The 21,100-nt window shown below is 39.5% G+C and overlaps 1 protein-coding gene across 7 annotated transcripts in view; it reads right to left on the bottom strand.

Annotated features, from left to right (window-relative positions):
- cita (citron rho-interacting serine/threonine kinase a) overlaps positions 1-21,100 on the bottom strand; it is a 101,589-nt gene that overhangs the window by 13,334 nt on the left and 67,155 nt on the right. For 2 of the 7 annotated variants that reach the window (XM_026243342.1, XM_026243343.1), the window contains 20 exons: positions 19,954-20,063; positions 16,521-16,695; positions 14,227-14,424; positions 13,171-13,224; positions 12,544-12,741; positions 12,120-12,313; positions 11,080-11,215; positions 10,810-10,914; positions 10,213-10,353; positions 8,079-8,186; positions 7,093-7,285; positions 6,581-6,748; positions 5,752-5,775; positions 4,290-4,427; positions 3,317-3,497; positions 2,693-2,784; positions 2,490-2,594; positions 1,539-1,708; positions 626-667; positions 94-174 (listed from right to left, as the gene is read on the bottom strand). In XM_026243342.1, the coding sequence (XP_026099127.1) occupies positions 94-174; positions 626-667; positions 1,539-1,708; positions 2,490-2,594; positions 2,693-2,784; positions 3,317-3,497; positions 4,290-4,427; positions 5,752-5,775; positions 6,581-6,748; positions 7,093-7,285; positions 8,079-8,186; positions 10,213-10,353; positions 10,810-10,914; positions 11,080-11,215; positions 12,120-12,313; positions 12,544-12,741; positions 13,171-13,224; positions 14,227-14,424; positions 16,521-16,695; positions 19,954-20,063 (2,613 nt within the window). The remainder of the gene's footprint in view (positions 1-93; positions 175-625; positions 668-1,538; positions 1,709-2,489; positions 2,595-2,692; positions 2,785-3,316; positions 3,498-4,289; positions 4,428-5,751; positions 5,776-6,580; positions 6,749-7,092; positions 7,286-8,078; positions 8,187-10,212; positions 10,354-10,809; positions 10,915-11,079; positions 11,216-12,119; positions 12,314-12,543; positions 12,742-13,170; positions 13,225-14,226; positions 14,425-16,520; positions 16,696-19,953; positions 20,064-21,100) is intronic. The other 5 variants (XM_026243346.1, XM_026243348.1, XM_026243349.1 and 2 more) reach the window with 4 other exon arrangements.

Genomic DNA, 21,100 nt, shown 5'->3' with positions numbered 1-21,100 from the left:
GAATAATGTGTAGATGGTGGATTTATTGTTATTTTTGAACAATTTTGATTAACGTACAGCTGTGGTTTATTATTATTTGTTGTGTTACTGTACCTGGTCGGTCAGTGGTAAAGTACAGTTAATGTCCAGCCGATCGTCTCCCTCCAGCTTCAGCAGAGAGTTTCCCAGCAGCTTCTGTTCAGACGATGAGAGACAGAGATGAACGATTCAAACACAAGTCACACAGTTCTCTGGTAACGGAGCTGAAGCCAAGCGCACGTGCTCAAGCCAGACGTTTGCGTTCAGTGTTTCCTACATCTATGACATACATACTGATGTGTATCATGCCTCAAATGAACAAAACTAAACAAAAAACAATGAAGGAGCACTTCAGCTTGCCTGAGTGATTCATTCCAAATGAACTGATTCATAAGAGTCATTTGTTTGTGAATCAGACTACACTGGTCATGCTGCATGTGAGAATGTTTCTGTGTCATTGTCAAGAACTTCTGCTTTGCTAGACGGAGCTGCAGGAAACACTGGAGTCTGTGGATGACATTCAGAGGAACGGTCTGATGATGCAAGCGACACAGGCACCAGACAGAGTGCATGCTGGGTAATGAGCGTCCCTCAATCATGTGATTACCTGAACCAGTGGTGAGAGAGTCTTCTGACGTTTAACACCGGCCTACAGCGTTCAGAACACAATCACACTCACAGCGTTAGACAACCATCACACACACACACACACACACAGAATCAGATCTGTGCTCACGATCACACTGTTCATCTGATGCATGTTCACCCTCATTAATCTGCACCGCTGATGCTTAGAAACATTACAGATGAGCGAAACACAGGGGAATATGCTAGTCAACTCTTAAAAGATGACAAAATACTCTTTAGGAAAGATATTAAAAACATTCAGGAAGACAGAGACAGAGTTGTTCGTGTTAATTAGAACTATTAAAGATTAAATCACCTATTAATATTAGATTAAAAACTAATTAAAATAAAATAAAATGAAGTATTAAAATTACTCAAACTAAAATAAAAATTTACAAAAAAAATAATAATTATAAATAGTATATAGTGTATTACAGTTGCATAAATATATACTAAAAATAATTCTGGAAACAATTTTCTTCACAGGGCATTTCTGTAACTTAAAGCTGAAATAAAATAAAACATATATTATATGAATTCCACTTAAAAGCTTGAATGAAACTACTCGAAATAAGTTGAATTTGAAGTACTAAAATTACTAAAACTGAAAAGTAAATACAATTACATTAAAATATAAAAAGAAGTATTTTAATTAATAACACAAATGACAAAAGCACCTAAACTGAAGCTTAAATTAAATGAAAGATAACTTTAATACATACTATATGATTAACTATACTATACTATACATATGAGTACTGCAGTGTCATACAGTAAACTAAAGCCCGCTGGTTTTAAACATGACGAGAGTAGACCGCATCAGTCAAAGCCTCATAAAGAGTCGGACCGAAGCTGACACAGGTGAAGGACTGATGAACACAGCGGTCACTCACCGCGTCCGCCTCGCTCTTCTCTCGGGATCCTCTGCAGCCGGCCACCACTGACTCCAGAACAGCCACCCAGCGCTGCTTATCTGGGAAACTGGGAGCCATGAAGTACAGAGACTGACCCGGCCAACACGTGGTGTGAGGATGAGACTCCAGCTTCAGCACGTACGGGATATCTGACACACACACACAATAAACACATCTACTATCAGACTCTTTAAAAAGCAGAATTAATTAACCGTGTTAAGTGTCAATGGTGCATTTCTAGAAGACAAACAAGAGGCAGCAAAACAATTAAATATGAAGTTACTTAATATTCCTTTAAACAAAGCTAACGACACTTGTCCTGGGGAAATTCATGCTACATTTATTTCAGTATAGTAAATATGATTTAAAGAAACATTAACTGATTGAGCCGTTAGGCTTATCATAGTTAACTAAAACTATAACCATAAAAAAGATAAAAACTGAATACACACACACAACAAAATTACTAAAACTTCAACTAAAACTAAATGAAAATATAAAAAAATAATAATTCAAAATATGAATAAAAACTAGTTTAACTTAGTATCCTAAAATAACTAAAACTGAAATAAAAAAATAATAAAAATAAAATAAAAATAAAATAAATTACTAGTAATTACTAATGACTCACAAACACACACACACACAAAACAAAATTACTTAAATCGAAATGAAAATATAAAAAGAGAAAGAAAAAAAACGAACAAAAAAAATATTAATAAAAACTAGTTTACTTTCATGTCTTAAAATAACTAAAGCTGAAATAAAATCTCTATTGTATATATATATATATAGATGAAAACTGAACAGCAGTGGTGCAGGTTAAGCACACAGACTATACTCCACAGTATACTCCACTATACTCCAGTGTTTGTGACTATCAGAAGTGAGAGTAGAGCTCAGGATGTTTGATCTCAGTCTTGTTCTGACCTGATTTGGCCGTGTTGATGAGCTCCGAGGCTCCGACAGCTCCGTGCACCGTCACCTCACCGTCGGCCAAACACAGCTCAAACTCCTCCAGCGGCTTCACCGAGTCTGACACACACACACACACACACACACACACACACACAGAGTTCAGCAAACACACCCAGCTTCATCACGTGGACAGATCTGATGGAGTGATGCTCTACCTTCTGTCGGCTCAGACTCGTAGATCGATAACTTCGTCCCGTCCAGCACCACATACTTCCTCTCCCAGCCCTGCTGTCCTCTCTTACCGTTCCTACAAAACACACCAAAAACATTGGATCATGTTCAACATGTTTATTTTTGGCGCAAGTCAAACTGAACTCGGCTGCATTCATCAGGTGACAGCAGTAAAGCTTTAACATGAATAATTCTCACACATTTTAAAACCATATTAATCGTCCCATAACTCCCACAGAAGTGTGGAAAAGCACTTTATTCTGTGCGCATTCCTGGAGCTCAAACACTAGACACATGACGGTGAAGGGAAACGGGTCAAATCCATCGAATAAGAGATAAAATGTATTGTTGTGTATTTGGATGTCAGAATCAGAATGCAAATACTTTTTTATATAATACTGTCATCAAGGACAATTGCGAGTTTTATAAACTAAAAATAAAGAATGAAAGTTGATTTTTCACACCAGAATTGTGAGTATTGAGTATACTGCTTAGGCTCCGCCCACAAAAAAACCATCATCACTGATTGCAAACACTGAAACTGGTCTATAAGTTACAGATTAAGCAGTTTCTGGCAGCTCAAACCCTGATGTGGTCAAAGTGAGCACCTGGGCTGCTTCATCCATCCCTCCAGACGCATGTGACCCGAGGCCTCCTTGAGCGGCGGCGCTGGGGAGCTGGCTTTATCCCGACACAGAGCCTCAGTGAAGTGTGTGGCGTATTCAGCAGGAAGACCGCAGGTGGCCGGCAGACATGGGGAACACTTGGGGTGACAGAGAGTACGACACTCTGACCGAGAGAAGAGAAGATCAAGAGAAGAGAGAAGACTACATCAACAGATACTCTACTAGACATTCTTTCATTTATGGGCCACACAGAACACTTTTTGTGGGACGTGAAATAAAAAAAACTGGGTCTTCATATGTGTCTTTTTTTTTTAGTTCTTTTCATTTTTAGATGCAATTTAGGTGCAGAAGACAGTGCATGTTTACTTGGAGAAACAATGGAAAGGCAATGAGTGTGTCCTTACAATACCACTCAAAGAATTGTAGTATGTTTTTTTTTGAAGAAGTCAACTCTCTTATTCATCGCAGATGGATTCAATTGATCAAAAGTGACAGTAAAGACATTTATAATGTTGCAAATTACTTCTATTACAAATAAATGCTGCTCTTCTGAAGTTTCTATTCTTCTGTGAATCCTGAAAAATAAAATGCATCACAGTTTGCACAGAAATATTGTGCAGCACGACTGTGTTCAACACTGATAATAATCAGAAATGTTTCTTGAGCAGTAAATCATCATATTATCCTGATTTCTGAAGATCATGTGACACTGAAGACTGGAGGAATGATGCTGAAAATACAGCGGAGCATCACAGAAATACATTACACTTTAACACAGATTCACTCAGAAAACAGATGATCTACACTAGAATAATATTTCACAATGTTTACTATATTTTTGATCAAATAAATGCATCCTTGATGAGCAGAAGAGGCTTTTGAATGGTAGTGTATGTAACCATATTATTGGTACAAATTCTTCTCAGAAGTGAGCTAAACCTCCATGTTTCTGTACCCAGACACGTGGCAGCCTGTCGGCCGAAGTGAACCGTGTCCAGGCACACGGCACATTTGGCCGCTCTCATGTTCAGCCCCACGGTGAAGCGATGCGGGATGTTGTGGTGCATTCGCTCCTTCACACGCCGCCCGTACTCTACAGACAGAGAGAGAGAGAGAGAGAGAGAGAGAGAGAGAGAGTGAGAGAGAGAGAGAGAGAGAGAGAGAGAGAGAGACAGAGAGAGTTAGTGTGGGTTATTAATGTCCTCGAGCATCTCAGTGTGAATCATGTCAAACCAATCATCCTAAAATAAAACTCATCACCGTCCAGCAGCAAAGCAACGGCCACATCAAAACCACCTCGATCCGAGCAAAACAAACCTCATCAGCGTTCGCATGCAGGTCTGTGCTCGAGAGTAAAGAAAGATGGACAAACACAAACTCCTGAGAGCAGAAACTCAAGAAAAACACGACATGCTGCAGAAGCCAAGAAAAGAGACATAAGACATGAGGACAGCAGGAGCGATCCATCTATCCATCCATGTATCCGTCTGTCTATCAATCTATCTATCCACCCATCCATCCCATTCATCCAAAGGTTAGGGATCAGTAGGATTTTTTTTATGTTTTTTTAACTCTCTTCTTTAAGTATTTTCTTTTATGAAATATAATTTCAATTTAAAATTATGCTTTCTATTTTAATATACTTTATAGTATTATTTATTCCTGTGAATAAATAATACGAATTTTCATCAGCCATTACTTAAGCCTTCATTGTCTTCCTACAGAAATCAGTGTGATTTATTTTTAATAATCTGATTTATTATCAATGTTGCAAACAGTTTTTGCTGCCTAATATTTTTTGGAACCTGTAATACTTTTTTCAGCATTCTTTGATGAATATAAAATAATGATGAATAAAAAATAATAGAATATAAAGGATATAAAAATTATAATAAAATAGAATATAAAAACAACAATAATAATAATAATAATATAAAAACAGAATTTATTCAAAATAAAAATCTTTTCTAAAATAACTTTTTAAAATCACTTTTTTTTAATCAATTTGAGACATCCTCACTGAATGAAAGCATTAATTCTTTCAAAAATTAGAAAGAGAAAAATTCAGACCCCAATCTTTAAAAAACATTAAACATCTTACTGCACACTTTTATTGAGACAACATGTAGGTCAAAGTGTAATTAAAATCTGGCACCCTTCAGGTGTGTTTATAGAGAAACAACAGAAAAATCCATTCTGTGTGAACAAGTTTCACAAAGGCAAATGTTACAATTTAAAACTGTTGTGTTCACAGCCTTCTAAAGACACAGAGCTCATGCTAGCCTCAGGGTTAGCATTCTGTGTGAAAGGCCCATATAGCTGCTCTGTGTGTTTTCTTCCTGTCTGGTTCTCTCAGATGTTATACGACGCTGAACTACATGCAGATCTCAGAGCGACAGAAACAGAGAGACACTTACTTTCAAACGTCACCCTCCTCTTCTCTGAAAGAGCAGCAGAGAAACAGCTCTCAGATTTGATGGAGCCGGACGCAGAAAGAAAGCAAGAGAGCAGGACGACATCGACAGAAACATGAGACAGAAGCAGAGACAGAGACAGAGAGAACACCACTGAAATATTCCTCATCTACACACAACACCAACTGACTGAAAACCCCTGCATTCTGCTTTAGTTTGGACCTGTTAAAGACCAAGCAGTGTTCACAAGAAGCTCATAAAAACATATATACACAAAAAGTCCTAAATACGTTTTTTTGTTTGTTTTTGTTTTCATAATATATGTATGTTTACGGTGTATAAAGCCCAGCCCTTATATATAGAATTTTAATTAAAGAAATTTATTTTTTTATATTAGTATATTAGTAATAATTAGTATGCTTTCATTCTTTCATTCTTACAACTGTTTCTATATCTATCTATATTTATAAATCTATATATATTTATAAACACACAATAATTGTAAGAATTTGTATATATTTTCAATTAAACACACACACACACACACTTACCATTTCTGAATAGAGTAAATTTGTTTAATATTCATAATAAAAGTAAAAAAAAATAGGGTCCTAAATATAGGTTTCTTGTATATGTTTTTTAAAAATGTACTTTTTTTTTTGATATAACCTGGATTCTGTTTTGCTTGGAATCTTTTTTACTGATGAATAACTCACAATAAGACAGCATTACAGAATCAATTTAGCATAGATTTATCTTTAAATAATAATTGCACTCCGGTCTGATTGAATCCCATGGCAGTGTGTGTGTGTGTGTGTGTGTGAGGACTGACCCTCCGGCGTGGAGCTCTCCTTGCGGCGGGCCGAGCTGGACGGGTTCAGGAGGCTGCTGGGATTGGGCTGGCGCTCCGGAGACTTCACGATGGCCGACATGAGGATCTGCTGACGGGCCGAGGCCGGTGTGGGCGGAGCCACATGCTCCTGCGCTTTAAAATGAGCCGCTGAGAGACACAGAAGAGCCTCAGCATCACAACCTTTACAGGACATCGCTGGACTACAGGGATAGTTCACCCAAAAATGTTCATTATGTCATTAATTACTCGCCCTCATGTCGTTCAAACCCATAAGACTTTCTTCGTTCATCTTCAGAACACAAGATATTTTTTTTTACTATTTTTTTCAGAAAGTAAGATATTTTTGCTGAAATCCGAGAGCTCTCTGACCCTCCATAGACAGCTAAGGAACTACTGTAACTAAGATCTTACAGGTTTGGAATGACATGAGGGTGAGTAATCAATTTTTGGGGTGAACTATCCCTTTAAAGACCGATGTAGTGACGTCTCACCCTCCTCTCGTAGGGAGCGCAGCTCGATCCTCATCTTCTGCAGCGCCTCCTCCAGCTCTGAGCAGCGCACGCGCTCCTTCTCCAGCGCTGCTTTCATATCGCCGTACTGCAGAGGAACAGAGGATTGAGACGAGACCGCGGCGGCGCTGTTAGCCGTGACGCCCACCTCCTCACGCCGCCGCCCGAATATACCCTAAAACACACAGGTCACATGACACACTGCACTGTTTATTTCTGCTAGCTGTATCTTTTCACTGTTTAATGTTTTATATATATATACACACAGGTGCATCTCAGTTAATTAGAATGTCATGGAAAAGTTCATTTATTTCAGTAATTCAACTCAAACTGTGAAACTCATGTATTAAATAAATTCAGTGCACACAGACTAAAGTATTGTAAGTCTTTGGTTCTTTTAATTGTGATGATTTTGGTACACATTTAACAAAAAAACACCAATTCAGACAAATCTCGACATATTAGAATACCTCATAAGAAAAAAAACAAAAATCTCCATGACATTCTACTTGACTGAGAAGCACCTGTATATGTTAAAGTGTAATGTATTTCTGTGATGCTCCGCTGTATTTTCAGCATCATTCCTCCAGTCTTCAGTGTCACATGATCTTCAGAAATCTGATTCAGTTTATATTATCATCATGTATTACTGGTGCTCAGTTATTAATAACGGTTCTTATGGTAGTGTACAGTGACTCTAGACGGTTCGATGAAAACCAGGCCAGAATCTCCTGATATTTCCATGTTTTCCAGGACTGTGGGAACAGTTTTATTCTCTTTAATAAAGCTAGTTCTAGATGTAGCAGAAACCACACGCAGGCAGACACCAAACTCAAAAGTGCCTGTGGTTCAGCTAGACACATTCAATCCCACAAATCAAACCCAAACTAAGTCTTAAATGTACATCAGACTGTAATGAGACAGATTTTCCCCATTGAGTCCCATTAGCATGCTCCAGTCTCTCTCACCTTCTTCTTCTTGGTGGGCTGGTCCATCTTGGCCTGCAGAAAGTCGATGAGTTTGGTCTGCTGTGAGATGGTTCCCTCCATCTTCACTTTCTCGTGTGAGTAGACGGCCTGAGGAGAGACCAGGAGGAAGAACATGGAGACACAGATGAGTTCAGTTATAATGTGGACATTGACCCGAATAACCCTAAATGAAACTCAAATTCACAACACTACAGAAGACAAGTGTCACTTTTCAGCTCAAGTCAGTTCTCATCCAATACAATCCAGAGTTACTATTGTTAACTAAAACAATGTCTTCAAATTAATTTAATACTAATATTATATGTGCTTTATGTCAGCTAGTTGCCAGGGCATCATTTCTCAATTTCATTCAGTTTAACTTGATGCTCTAAACTAAAAAAAATCTGCAAAACCGATACATCGGTCGACCTCTAATATATATATTTATATAACATTATGCAGTTTTTCACTGATAGTCATGATATTTTATTGCTATAATCAGGGCCGGTTGTAGGGTGAGAGGAGATCCGGGGCTGTATCTTGGCGTTCAAGTGTTGCCTGGGGGTGTTTTACTTCCTCTTTTTGAAGAATTTTGAAATATCCATTTTAATTTTCAAATAAATAGATCTAGTAAAACTACACGCCAACAAACCGCCTGCCTCCAAAAGATCTCATTTCATTGGCTGATCGCACAGACGCTCATCGATGGTTGGCCAGTTTCCATGTCAGTCAGAAGCACTAGACTCAGTGGGCGGTTTTCGTCGTGTGTGAATGACAACGCGTAAATTGACAGACACTGTAGACCTGAGTCCAGAGATATTTATTAAAATTTTAATATAAATTACTTTATTGAGCATGAAAACTCATTGATGGCATGGTGGTAATAAAAACATTCGGGGCTTTACTGAAAACATTCGGGGCTCCAGCCCCCTTAGCCCACCCCTAACGCCGCCCCTGGCTATAATAAACGTGCGTCAGCAATATTTTGCTCGATGCTCCCTCTTGTGGCCTCCTGGAGAAAAGCCAAAAGCCTTTTTCCCCCTTAACTGAAATGATGCATTTTAAATTAAACTATAATAAGAATATACATAAATATTAAGTGCAAAATTCGAATTTAGTTTTCAGCCATTTTTTGGCAGCCTGGTCTCTACTATATATTGTGATGTGTATGGTATCTTGAGGTTTTTGGTGAGTGTGCGAGAGTGTGTGTGTGCGTGAGTGTGAATGTGTGTGTGTCTGTGTAAGTGAGTGAATGAGTGAGTGTGAGTGTAAGTGTGTGTGTGTGTTTGTTGACACCTGTATGTTCTCCAGCTGGTACTCGAGGTCGGTTCTCTCGGTCTTGAGCTGTGTGTGTGTGTGTGCGTGTGTGTGTGTGTGTGTGTGTGTGTGTGTGTTTGTTGACACCTGTATGTTCTCCAGCTGGTACTCGAGGTCGGTTCTCTCGGTCTTGAGCTGTGTGTGTGTGTGTGCGTGTGTGTGTGTGTGTGTGTGTGTGTGTGTGGTGACACCTGTATGTTCTCCAACTGGTACTCGAGGTCGGTTCTCTCGGTCTTGAGCTGTGTGTGTGTGTATGTGTGTGTGTGTGTGTGTGTGTGTGTGTGGTGACACCTGTATGTTCTCCAGCTGGTACTCGAGGTCGGTTCTCTCGGTCTTGAGCTGTGTGTGTGTGTGTGCGTGTGTGTGTGTGTGTGTGTGTGTGTGTGGTGACACCTGTATGTTCTCCAGCTGGTACTCGAGGTCGGTTCTCTCGGTCTTGAGCTGTGTGTGTGTGTATGTGTGTATGTGTGTGTGTGTGTGTGTGTGTGTGTGTGTGGTGACACCTGTATGTTCTCCAGCTGGTACTCGAGGTCGGTTCTCTCGGTCTTGAGCTGTGTGTGTGTGTATGTGTGTATGTGTGTGTGTGTGTGTGTGTGTGTGTGTGGTGACACCTGTATGTTCTCCAACTGGTACTCGAGGTCGGTTCTCTCGGTCTTGAGCTGTGTGTGTGTGTATGTGTGTGTGTGTGTGTGTGTGTGTGTGTGTGTGTGTGTGGTGACACCTGTATGTTCTCCAGCTGGTACTCGAGGTCGGTTCTCTCGGTCTTGAGCTGTGTGTGTGTGTGTGTGTGTGTGTGTGTGTGTGTGTGTGGTGACACCTGTATGTTCTCCAGCTGGTACTCGAGGTCGGTTCTCTCGGTCTTGAGCAGGTCGGTCTGGTCCAGTGCGTCCTGTAGTCCCTGTGTCAGTCTGAAGATGTGTGTCTTCTGCAGGTCCATCTGCTGCTGCAGCTTCCCTTGCTGACACACACACACACACACACACACACGATCTCTGATATCATGACTAGATCCATCATTAACTATAACATAGCACCGTTAGCCAAGGACGCTCATCATTATTTTAGTGGAGAAGCTGTTGTAGATGTTGAGATCAGAGATACTGAAGGTCTTCTGCAGTGTCTTGTGTTTATATGTTTGTTTTCTCTGTTTCAGTGTGACAGATGTATCATTTTATTTATGTTTTGCCGATGTCCTCACTACGTTTCTGCTCTCGGATTCCATTAAAAATATCTTAATATGTGTTCTGAAGATGAACCGAGGTCTTCTGGGTTTGGAACGACGTGAGGGTGAGTAAATGAAAACTGTAATTTCAATTAGGCAGAAGCTGAGTTTGTCATATATATTGCATATATACGCTGCATAAAATATAATGTATGTTTGAGAACAATTAGAGTCCACTGTTGTGTTTCTCACCTCTTCCATGAGTCTCTGTTTGAGTTCTCTCTCAGTCTCCAGCTTCTGCTGAAGGCTCCTCGCGTTCATCTCCAGCATGGCGTGCTTCTTCTCCAGGTCATTGAGCTGAAACAGCACCACAACACAATCAACCGCACATTTAAACAGCACAAACTCTCCTGTCTGAGGGAACAGAAGTGCAGCGCAGTGTTTAATTGATCTCCATCAGCTGCAGCGCTGGTTATGAATAATAACAGGACAGACTGTTGTGAGTGTGTTTGTGTCACTCACAGTATCAGACAGACTCTCAGCTTTCAGTCTCTGCTCTTTCAGCGCTTGCTGCAGAGCCACGATCTCGGCCTTGTGTTCACGGACGGCCAGCTCCACCGCCTGACGAGACTCTGAGCTGCGCTGGTCCGCTCGCAACCTGAGGAACAGGGTCGAGTCAAGCCACAGCACTACAGGAAAACAACATTTACATGCACTAGCATTCAAAAGATCGGGGCTTTAACTGATCCAAAAATACGGTAACAATTGTGAAATAGTTTTGTAACTTATAAAGACATGTTCCTATGTGAATATACTGTACAGTCAAACCATCATTTATTCAGACACCTTCAACATTTCTCACATTATCAGTTTATTCGCAGTAGTTTAGAAAATGGTAATGAAGTATGACAAGATCTGTGTCAGAACAAATTCATCTTGATGATGTCAGATAACTTTGATTGAAAGGTTTGTAATGAATTCTGTCGAAAAGCTGTTAAATTTAAGAACACAATTAGGTAAAACCAATTAAGTGCTTAATTTAGTTCAGTCTGTGGTGTGTAAAGATCACATTAGCAATTAGAGAAAAAACACTTCAGTAAAACATGCTCAGCTCAAAGTGTCAGGATTCACAGATAAATGTAAAGTTTAAAAGAACGGTATTTATTGAAATGGAAATCTTTTGGAACATTATAAACGTCTTTAGCCCTATTCGGACGGGACTAGTTTTACAGGGGGTCGTTAGAGAAATCTGCGTTTCACAGACGTACTTGGTAATTTTAATCCCGTCCGAATCTGCCACGTCTGTGTTTTTCTCACACAAACTCTGTGATAATTCCAGAGCAAATTACCTACCGTTTTTCAGCAAACTCAGTGATCCTCTGAGAAAACTAATCCCGTCCGAATTGGTACATGAAAATCACAGACGTCAGGTGGTAAGAATCGAAACTCAAACGTAGTTTAGAAAACTAGTCCCGTCCGAATAGTGCTTTTATTGTAACTTTTGATCAATTTAATGCAATGCCTGAAGTACATGATGTTTTGTGGCTTGTGCTTGCGTGCACCTGTTCTGCTTCTCGTTGTCCAGCAGTCTCTGCATGTCTCTGGTCCTGCGCTCCGCCTGGCTCTTCTCGTCCTCCAGAGCAGATCTCCAGTTCTCCCACTGTCTCTCCTTCTCCAGCAGCTCATCGTTCAGACTCTCCAGCTCCACCACCTGCTCCTCCAGCATGCTGCACGTGCTCTTCAGAGTCTCGATGTTCTGCACACACAAGCACACACTCCTATAACACACCGCAGTACAGTGCATGCAGTCTGGGGAATTACTAGTGCTCATTACTGTCTGTTTTATATTTCATATTGCTCTTTATGAAAAGTGATAAGTGTATAAAACATTAAACAACAGGACAAACATATAGTTGATGACTACACTTAATCATATCATGCCTCTAGACACTTCTTTGTGAAGAAGTCATGTGTGTGTTTGCGCACCTGTTTCTGGTTGCTCAGGTGCATCTCTCGGTCGGCCGCCTCTCTGCGCAGACGGTCCACGTCCTGACTGAGCTGCAGTCGCTCCTCGCTCTCCAGCGTCAGCTCGTCCAGCTGCTTGGACAGATAGAAGTTCTGGCGGTTCAGCTCGGCGTTCTCCTGGGTCAGCTGCGTCAGCTGCTCCTCCAGATCCGTGATCACCTGTGAACACACTCCACTGATCAACACATCATCCATCAGGGAGGATCCGAGCAGCTCACTGATCTGAGGTCTGTGATCCGGGATCGATGAAGGAGACAGAAGCGTCCCAGAGTGCACTGATTCTGCCGTGTGTCACTCGAGAAGATAGCACTCGAGAAGATCTCTGATTCTTCAGCTGTTCTGATCAATACTATCTCTCTGATCCCTGAGGATCCTATCGAGCACAACACACCACTCAAACCTGACAGTTTCGATCTCTCGTCCTGCATAGATGCCATTTCATTCAAAGTGAATCAAGAGAAGGTTGTGAGTAAAAGTATGAAGTCTGTCAGACAAATGTCGTCCCATTGAAGAGAACCATTATATTCAACCCTCCTGAGCAGTGCAGGGGATTGTGGGAAATCTCAGCACAGATAAACGCACACTCACCGAGCAGCTGTCTCTGAGCGCATCAAACTTGCGCTGAAGCTCATCTCTGTGGGCCTGCAGGAGAAGACAAACACACGATGCTCAGATGTAAATAACCCTCAGTAGTCCCTCCCAAAAATATATCTAGTGTAGAATAAACAGCAAGACACCGTTCAGAGTCATGTCACTGGTTTCTCAAACCGGGGATAGTGCAGTTCATTGAGATCTGGATGAAATCCTTAAACCATAAAAAATATAACATTTAAATAAATATATTTTTTTTTATAAAAAAAAAACAATTGAAAAAATATTATAAATATTAATACATTAAGTGTTTACTTTCATGTAATACATATTTATATAATAAACTTTTTTTTTTTTTTTACCTGGCTGCCTGTTATTTTACCTGTTATAATTGTATTTATTTTTTTATTTTTTTTATGAGTTAAAGCTTTAGTAATCTTGGTGCGATCTTTTTTTAATATCTAGAAATATTCATCAATTTCAGTTTTTGTTATTTTAGCACTGAAAGTTACACTAATAAAATGTGAAATGCTGACTTGGCAACTATTTTTTATTATCTTGCAGTTAACATTTATTTTATTTTAAATATTTTTATTTTGAAATATTTTTAGTCAACCACAATAACAAAATTTTTTTTTTTTTTAATGATTCACTGGAACGTCTTTATTTTATATAAATGTACATAATTATTTATGAATTAAATATTTTATTTGTTTACCTGCATGTCATGTGACCCTGTGTTACGATTTTATTGAATTAGTTTATTTTTTAGTTTTCATTTTAATTTTTTACATTATTTAAATCAGTATTTTTAGAACCTTAAATCAAATCTAAATTTAGTGCATCAAGTTATAAAGTACATGAAAATGAGAAATGTAATATATACATATACACGCATATATAGAGAGAGATAGATTTTTTTAGTTTTGTTATGTTTTAGTTCATATTTATTTGAATGGTGCAAAATGAACAGACAGAGAACAGGTGAATGTGTTAAGTTAGTGAAATCAGAGTTCTGGCTCAGTCTGGTTTAAGGGTCTGCATGCGTCTCACTCTCAGCGCTGTGATCTCCTCCTCAGCTTCGGCTGTGGTCTCCTCCAGCTCGGTCTTGGCCTGCTGTAGCTGACTCTCGAGCGCGTGTCTCGCCGCCTGCAGGCTGCTGATCTGAGACTCTCTCTCCTGCAGCGACAGCGTGAGCTCCGTCACCTGACGCTTGATCTCCAGCTTCTGCTCCTCGTGCTCCAGACCCATCTCAAACACACAAACACACACATGGTCAGTGACCTCACTACTACATTCAAACCTGCCTGACCAATGCAAGCTAGTCTGGTAACCACCATCAGTCTTCTATGATTATCTTCTAACATTCTCACATTCAACACTAGTGATGCACCTACATTTCACTAAACGTGATGTTTTTTAATTCATTTTCTCAAACATTTTTTTTCTGTTGATGGACAAACAAAACACTAAACATTCACTGAACTTTATTTGTAGAGTTCCTGTCATGCAATAATCACAAAAACCTTTGATATTGTAGATATGAACCAAAGTCTCAAACATTTGAACATTTATGTATTTGAATTACTTGTAAAATTTCTATGCATTTGGATTAAAGAGGTTTAACAGACAAACTAATAAACTTAATGTAACATATTTATCAGTTATACTGTACTATACTGCATTTCGTTGCCTTGTACCTACATGTGCAGTGACAATAAAGTTGAATCTAATCTAATCTAATCTAAACATAAATGAAACAGGTCAGATTTAGACTAAGAGTATTAATAAACTAAATGTGTTTTAAATACACAACAACTTGCTTTATATATTTATCAATAATAAATCAAATCCAAATCTCATACATTTTAATTTAACATTGCCAGCCATATTTTAATCATGTTCTTAACTTTAAACCAAGCACTCTGAATAAACGCATTTTGAAAATATATCTATTTAAATGAAATCAAACAGATGCAAATTGTTAATAATAGGGATGCAACGATTATCTAAACTCACGATTCCATTCACAATTTTTTTTAACAAAATGAGATCTAAGAAATTATCAATTAAATTTGTCCTTTTATTATTGCTTGTACAAAATGCTGCACGTTTCTTTGTGAAATTGAAATATAACACCAATAATATACTAATATAGCACTTGCATGTTATAGTTTTTTTGTTGTTTTTGATTGCTTCCATTAAGTTGCTTTGAATATCTAGCATCTGCTAACTTACAAAATGTAACCATAATGTAAATGTAAATAACAAAACTACATTTAAATTTTAAAACAAGCCCCAAATCAAATAATTAAATAACACAAATAAAATAGATTGAACAAAATAAGACTTTGTATGTGCTCTTTCCATTTAAGATGAGAGGCAACCACTGTATTTTAATCATGATCCACACAAAGATGCAGCACACATGCAACATGATCAGTTTTTTTAATCTAAATTAGATTGTACAATTTAAAAATTTGAAGCAAAAACAGAATAGACTGACTTCAGTTTTGTGAAACTATACATAAATAATATCAGCATAGAACACAAACAGCAGATGAGCTGAACGAGACGCAGATTCACTCTCTGCCAGCAGGTGGCGCTTAAAGCGTTTCCTTGGTTACCGCTGTAAACAAAGCAGCACTGCACTTATGAACTTTAATCTGGATTATACACAGAGGCAAGATGAAAAGAAAAAAATACCATTTCAACTTTTCTAAAGAAAGTAAGTTCCCCCCAAACATACGTTCATATAAACTATCGCGATTTATTTAGCATCTCTAGTTAATAATAAAGCATGATATGAGTTTTTTAAGCACAGAAATTGGACCTGCTTCATTTATATTCGACTGACAAATGTACATTATATAAAGTTTATTACCGTATTTTTCGGACTATAAGTCGCATTTATTTAGAACCAAGAACCAAGCGAAAACATTACCATCTACAGCCACCAGAGGGCGCTCTATGTCTTCAGTGTAGACCACAGGAGAACTGAGCAGCATAGAGCGCCCTCTGGTGGCTGGAGACGGTAATGTTTTCTCTTGGTTCATTTCTCTTGGTTCATGTCAAATTAATTTTGATAAATAAGTCGCACCTGACTATAAGTCGCAGGACCAGCCAAACTATGAAAAAAAGTGCGACTTATAGTCTGGAAAATATGGTGGTTTGTTAAAAATGTGTTATTCAAATGGATGGAAATTGTATATGCAATTCAAATAAAATGCTTAAACGTTAATTTTTTTTTACTATAAATTAGAGTAAACAATTCTATAACTAAAAAGCTGATGTAAAAGCTGATTCTGATGCATGTGTGTCGTGGTATATTCAGTCTGTGCTCTCACTTCTCTGAGTCTGGTCTCCAGCTCCAGGATTCGGCTCTTCCTGCTCTGCTCCTGCTGGCTCATCTTCTCCAGATGTTCCTCCAGTTTGGCATTCTGTGCTTCCAGTTTCCCCGCCTGAGACTCCAGGTAAAACTTCTGCTGCCGCAGCTCCGAGATCATCTCCTCCTGAGCTTTCCTGAGAAAAACACTGAAGTCTGACTTGATTCATTATTCCTCTGATTGTCCACTGTTTGATGCCTGGCTCTCCAGTAAAGGAGTGAATTAGATTTCTCCTTCAATAAACTCATTGCAGAAGCATGCTGAGAATCACTGCTGCATCTCCTGCAGGGCTTTTCTCAAAACCACTAAATTGTTTTTGTTTGGCTAAACTGCAGTCATTCCTATTCCTCAGTCCCCTATTAAATCTAAAACACTTGATTTAGACGATGAAGACTGCAGCAGAGATGATCACATGGAGCATTTAGTATGAGCTAAATGCTTCCCCAGACTGTCTTTTGCAGATCTACAATAACAAGTATTTAAATATCTTCAGAAAAAAAACTTTTTATTATAATATGACCTAAAAAATGTAAATTGAAAAAATGAAAAAAAAAAAATGGTTTTGATTCTCTGATTCGTGTAGAAACAACTCTTATGAAGAACTAAACGAAATGGCTACTATGCAATAAACTAAATGTTTCTAATATAAGTTTGATTATGCAATGCTTGCCATAGACTATTTTTGTCTGATTTTATTGTTTGAAATCTAGTTAGTAATGCTGTGATTCTCCTCGTAGCTGGTCGGCTTGGTTCATGGATTATAATTGCATCCCTGATTCAATTAATTAACCCCCGATTCCATAGATGAGGCTCAGATTAAAATGTAAGTCTGAGCTGCTTCAACTGAAAGAAACTTGCACTGATTGATCTTAAAATATATCAATGCCTTTGTTTTTCTAAGGCACTTTTATAAACATGACTTAATTGTCTTAACTGAACTATGGCGTGATCCTGGCTTAGTAAAACCAGGCCTTAATGTTGAGTTGATTAAAGTCGATCAAATTATTCTCAGCTCATTCATATGCTTTTCTACTAATTGCCCACCGGGTTTTTTAACTAGCTTCACCAGAGAGACTTCTCAAAAAGCCATTTTGCCGGTGGTGTGAATAATTCTTCAGGAAACGCAGGCCTGTAACTTGAGTACTCGATGGCGCCACACATGGCTGCTTCAGTGCTTGGCTCTCCAGTGTTTGTGCTGTTTTTGTTCGTTTTCCTGTTCAGTTTCACCAGGGATGAGCTTCTGAACATTCGGCAGAACACACCACAAGATCTTTTACCGGATTTAAATTATTCAGACGTTTTACTGAACGTTGTTATCGGAGGAGCAGCGGCGCTGATCAAACGCTTCAGGACGCGCAGACGGGGGAAGCGAGCGGTAGCGCTCGTCAGACTCAGGAAGCGCGGATTTCGAACGCCAAAGAGGATGCCTACAGAAATGGGGACAGGGTATTGTACAATCAGGCCAGGAACACACTGAACAAAGAGATCCAAGCGGCTAAAAAGACCTACGCTAAAAAGTTGGAAGACCAGTTTACTTCCAACGACTCAACTTCAGTGTGGAGAGGTCTAAGAGCCATCACGAACTACAAGACACCATCCCCCTGCACTGAGGCTAATCAACGACTTGCTAACGACCTGAATGAGTTTTATTGCAGATTTGAAACCCCCAACACCCATTCTGACCATCTCCCTACACAACCATTAACACATCCTGCAATCCCCCTCTCCACACCTCCTGCTCTTCAAATCTGTGAAGATGATGTGCGCCAGGTCTTCAAGAAGAACAAAAGAAGAAAAGCACCAGTCCCAGATGGCGTTACACCAGCCTGTCTGAAAATCTGTGCTGACCAGCTGGCCCCCATCTTTTCACAGATCTTCAACAGATCCCTGGAGTTGTGTGAAGTGCCTTCCTGCTTCAAACGCTCCACCATAATCCCCATCCCAAAGAAACCCAAGATAGCAGAACTTAACGACTACAGACCTGTGGCTTTAACTTCTGTCGTCATGAAGTCGTTTGAAAAACTGGTTCTGGCTTATCTGAAGGACATCACTGGACCCTTACTGGACCCCCTGCAGTGTGCTTACCGAGCAAACAGGTCCGTGGATGATGCAATCAACATGGGATTGCACTTCACTGGGACTTATGTGAGGATCCTATTTGTGGACTTTAGTTCGGCTTTCAACACCATCATCCCAACAGCCCTTCAGACCAAACTGACCCAGCTCTCTGTTCCTAGCTCTATCTGTCAGTGGATCACCAGCTTTCTGACAGATAGGCAACAGTTAGTGAGACTGGGGAAATTCACATCAAACAGCTGCTCCACCAACACTGGTGCCCCTCAGGGATGTGTTCTCTCCCCTCTGCTTTTCTCCCTGTACACCAACGACTGCACCTCTACAGACCCCTCTGTCAAGCTCCTGAAGTTTGCAGACGATATTACACTCATCGGCCTCATCCAGGACGGTGACGAGTCTGCTTACAGACAAGAGGTTGAGCAGCTGGCTGTCTGGTGCAGTCTTAACAACCTGGAGCTGAACACGCTCAAAACAGTGGAGATGATCGTGGACTTTAGGAGAAACCCCCCTGATCTCCCCCCACTCACCATCATGAACAGCACTGTTACTGCAGTGGAGTCATTCAGATTCCTGGGAACCACCATTTCTCAGGACCTGAAGTGGGACAATCACATTGACTCCATTGTTAAAAAGGCCCAGCAGAGGTTGTACTTCCTTCGCCAGCTGAGGAAGTTTAACTTGCCACAGGAGCTGCTGAAACAGTTCTACTCAGCCGTCATTGAGTCTGTCCTCTGTTCTTCAATAACTGTCTGGTTTGGCTCAGCAACAAAATCAGACAACAGAAGACTACAGAGAACTGTTCGGACTGCTGAAAGGATTATTGGTTCTCCCCTGCCCACCCTTCAAGAACTGTATACATCCAGAGTGAGGAAAAGGGCTCAGAAAATCACTCTGGATCCCTCACATCCAAGTCACCCCATCTTTGAACTTTTGCCATCTGGCCGGTGCCTCAGAGTCGCAAATACCAGAACAGCAAGGCACAAGAACAGTTTCTTCCCCCAGGCAATCTACCTCATGAACAGTTAAATGTTCCCTACTTATGCTTATAAACGTGCAATATCCTTATATTTATTTGTTAACCCTCCATCCTAGAACATTCCATTATCATTTATAGCACAATTGTTTATACACTTATTTATTTGCCGATTTGTAAATCTCTTTTTTTTTTTTTTTTTTTTTTTTGTCTGTGTGTTGTTGTCTCTGTGTACTGGAAGCTTGTGTCACTAAAACAAATTCCTTGTATGCGTAAGCATACTTGGCAATAAAGCTCTTTCTGATTTCTGATTCTGAGATGCTCTGAACTGTTTTAGACTCTTACATGTTTTTCTGGGTGTAAATGCTGCTGTTGGCTGCCAGTTTATTGGCTTCGGAGAGTTCAGCGATCCGCTGCTCCAGACTCTTCATCTTGTTTTCCATGGCATTGATGGTCTGTAGAGATAAACATCAAATCTACATCGAAATCTAATTTACACACACAGTAAATGTTCGTCGACCAACAGCGTGTGCAGAAGAGGCGTCAGGAGAGTTTGAGAAACATGTGTTTGTTGCTGCTAGTGCTGCAAATGACAAACATGACATTTAATAACAGGTCACCATAAGAGCCAGGAGCTGAGTTTTAATAAAAACCCAAATTAAATCAGAATAACTTTATGGATGCCAGTGATAAACTAAACTAAGCTATTTTACCTAACTAGCTAGATTAAGATAGATTATCGAACTAGCTAATCTAGCTAAAAGGCTAGACAATTAGTCAATCTCCCAAGAGGGTCTGGCTGCAGACTTGCACTTGCACTGTCAGACTTGCATTCTCAGACACTTGCACTTCCGCTAGCGAATTATTTTTTATTTTTTTTACTTTTTGTTTGAATTTCCCAACATTTTATAACAGTAGCCAGGTGACGAAGACAAGAAAAAAATAAACTAAATTACAATGTCACTTGCAATCGCTACTTGCACTCTCTGCTACCTGCGACACTTGCAATCGACACAAATCGTGCATGTTGCCAATGGAGACAAGATTAAACGCAATGCTTAAAGTTTCGCGTTAAGCATTTTTCCATATAGAATAAACTGTCTACAACTCGTTTATACCACTGTCTTTGCCCACTAAGCCACATTATGTGTTTTATTTATAATGATTTTCTATAGGAGGAAAACGTTATGTACAATTTAACGCACTGCGTTCTGTACTCATCTGCTTGCCTGTACGGAGCTGATCCTTTTAAAATCACTTAATGCATTTCATAATGCACGTTCATATTTGCTGGTCTGTATATACGTTGAGCCAACAACAAGACATATAGGCTATGCCTATATTGCCTATATGCCTATGTCTTTATCATCTTAGTCTGTTATTAGGCCACATTAAACGTTCGCATTGTGTTCATAGCCATCTGCTTGCCTTTAGTACATAAAATAATAACTATATATCGAATTTGGTCGTTTAATTGAACTTAACGTATCCT

This window comes from Carassius auratus, unplaced genomic scaffold (genome assembly GCF_003368295.1).
Source record: "Carassius auratus strain Wakin unplaced genomic scaffold, ASM336829v1 scaf_tig00003102, whole genome shotgun sequence".
Taxonomy (NCBI): Eukaryota; Metazoa; Chordata; class Actinopteri; order Cypriniformes; family Cyprinidae; genus Carassius; species Carassius auratus.
The sequence above is the reverse complement of the archived record's forward strand: the minus strand, read 5'-3'. Positions and strand labels throughout refer to the sequence as shown.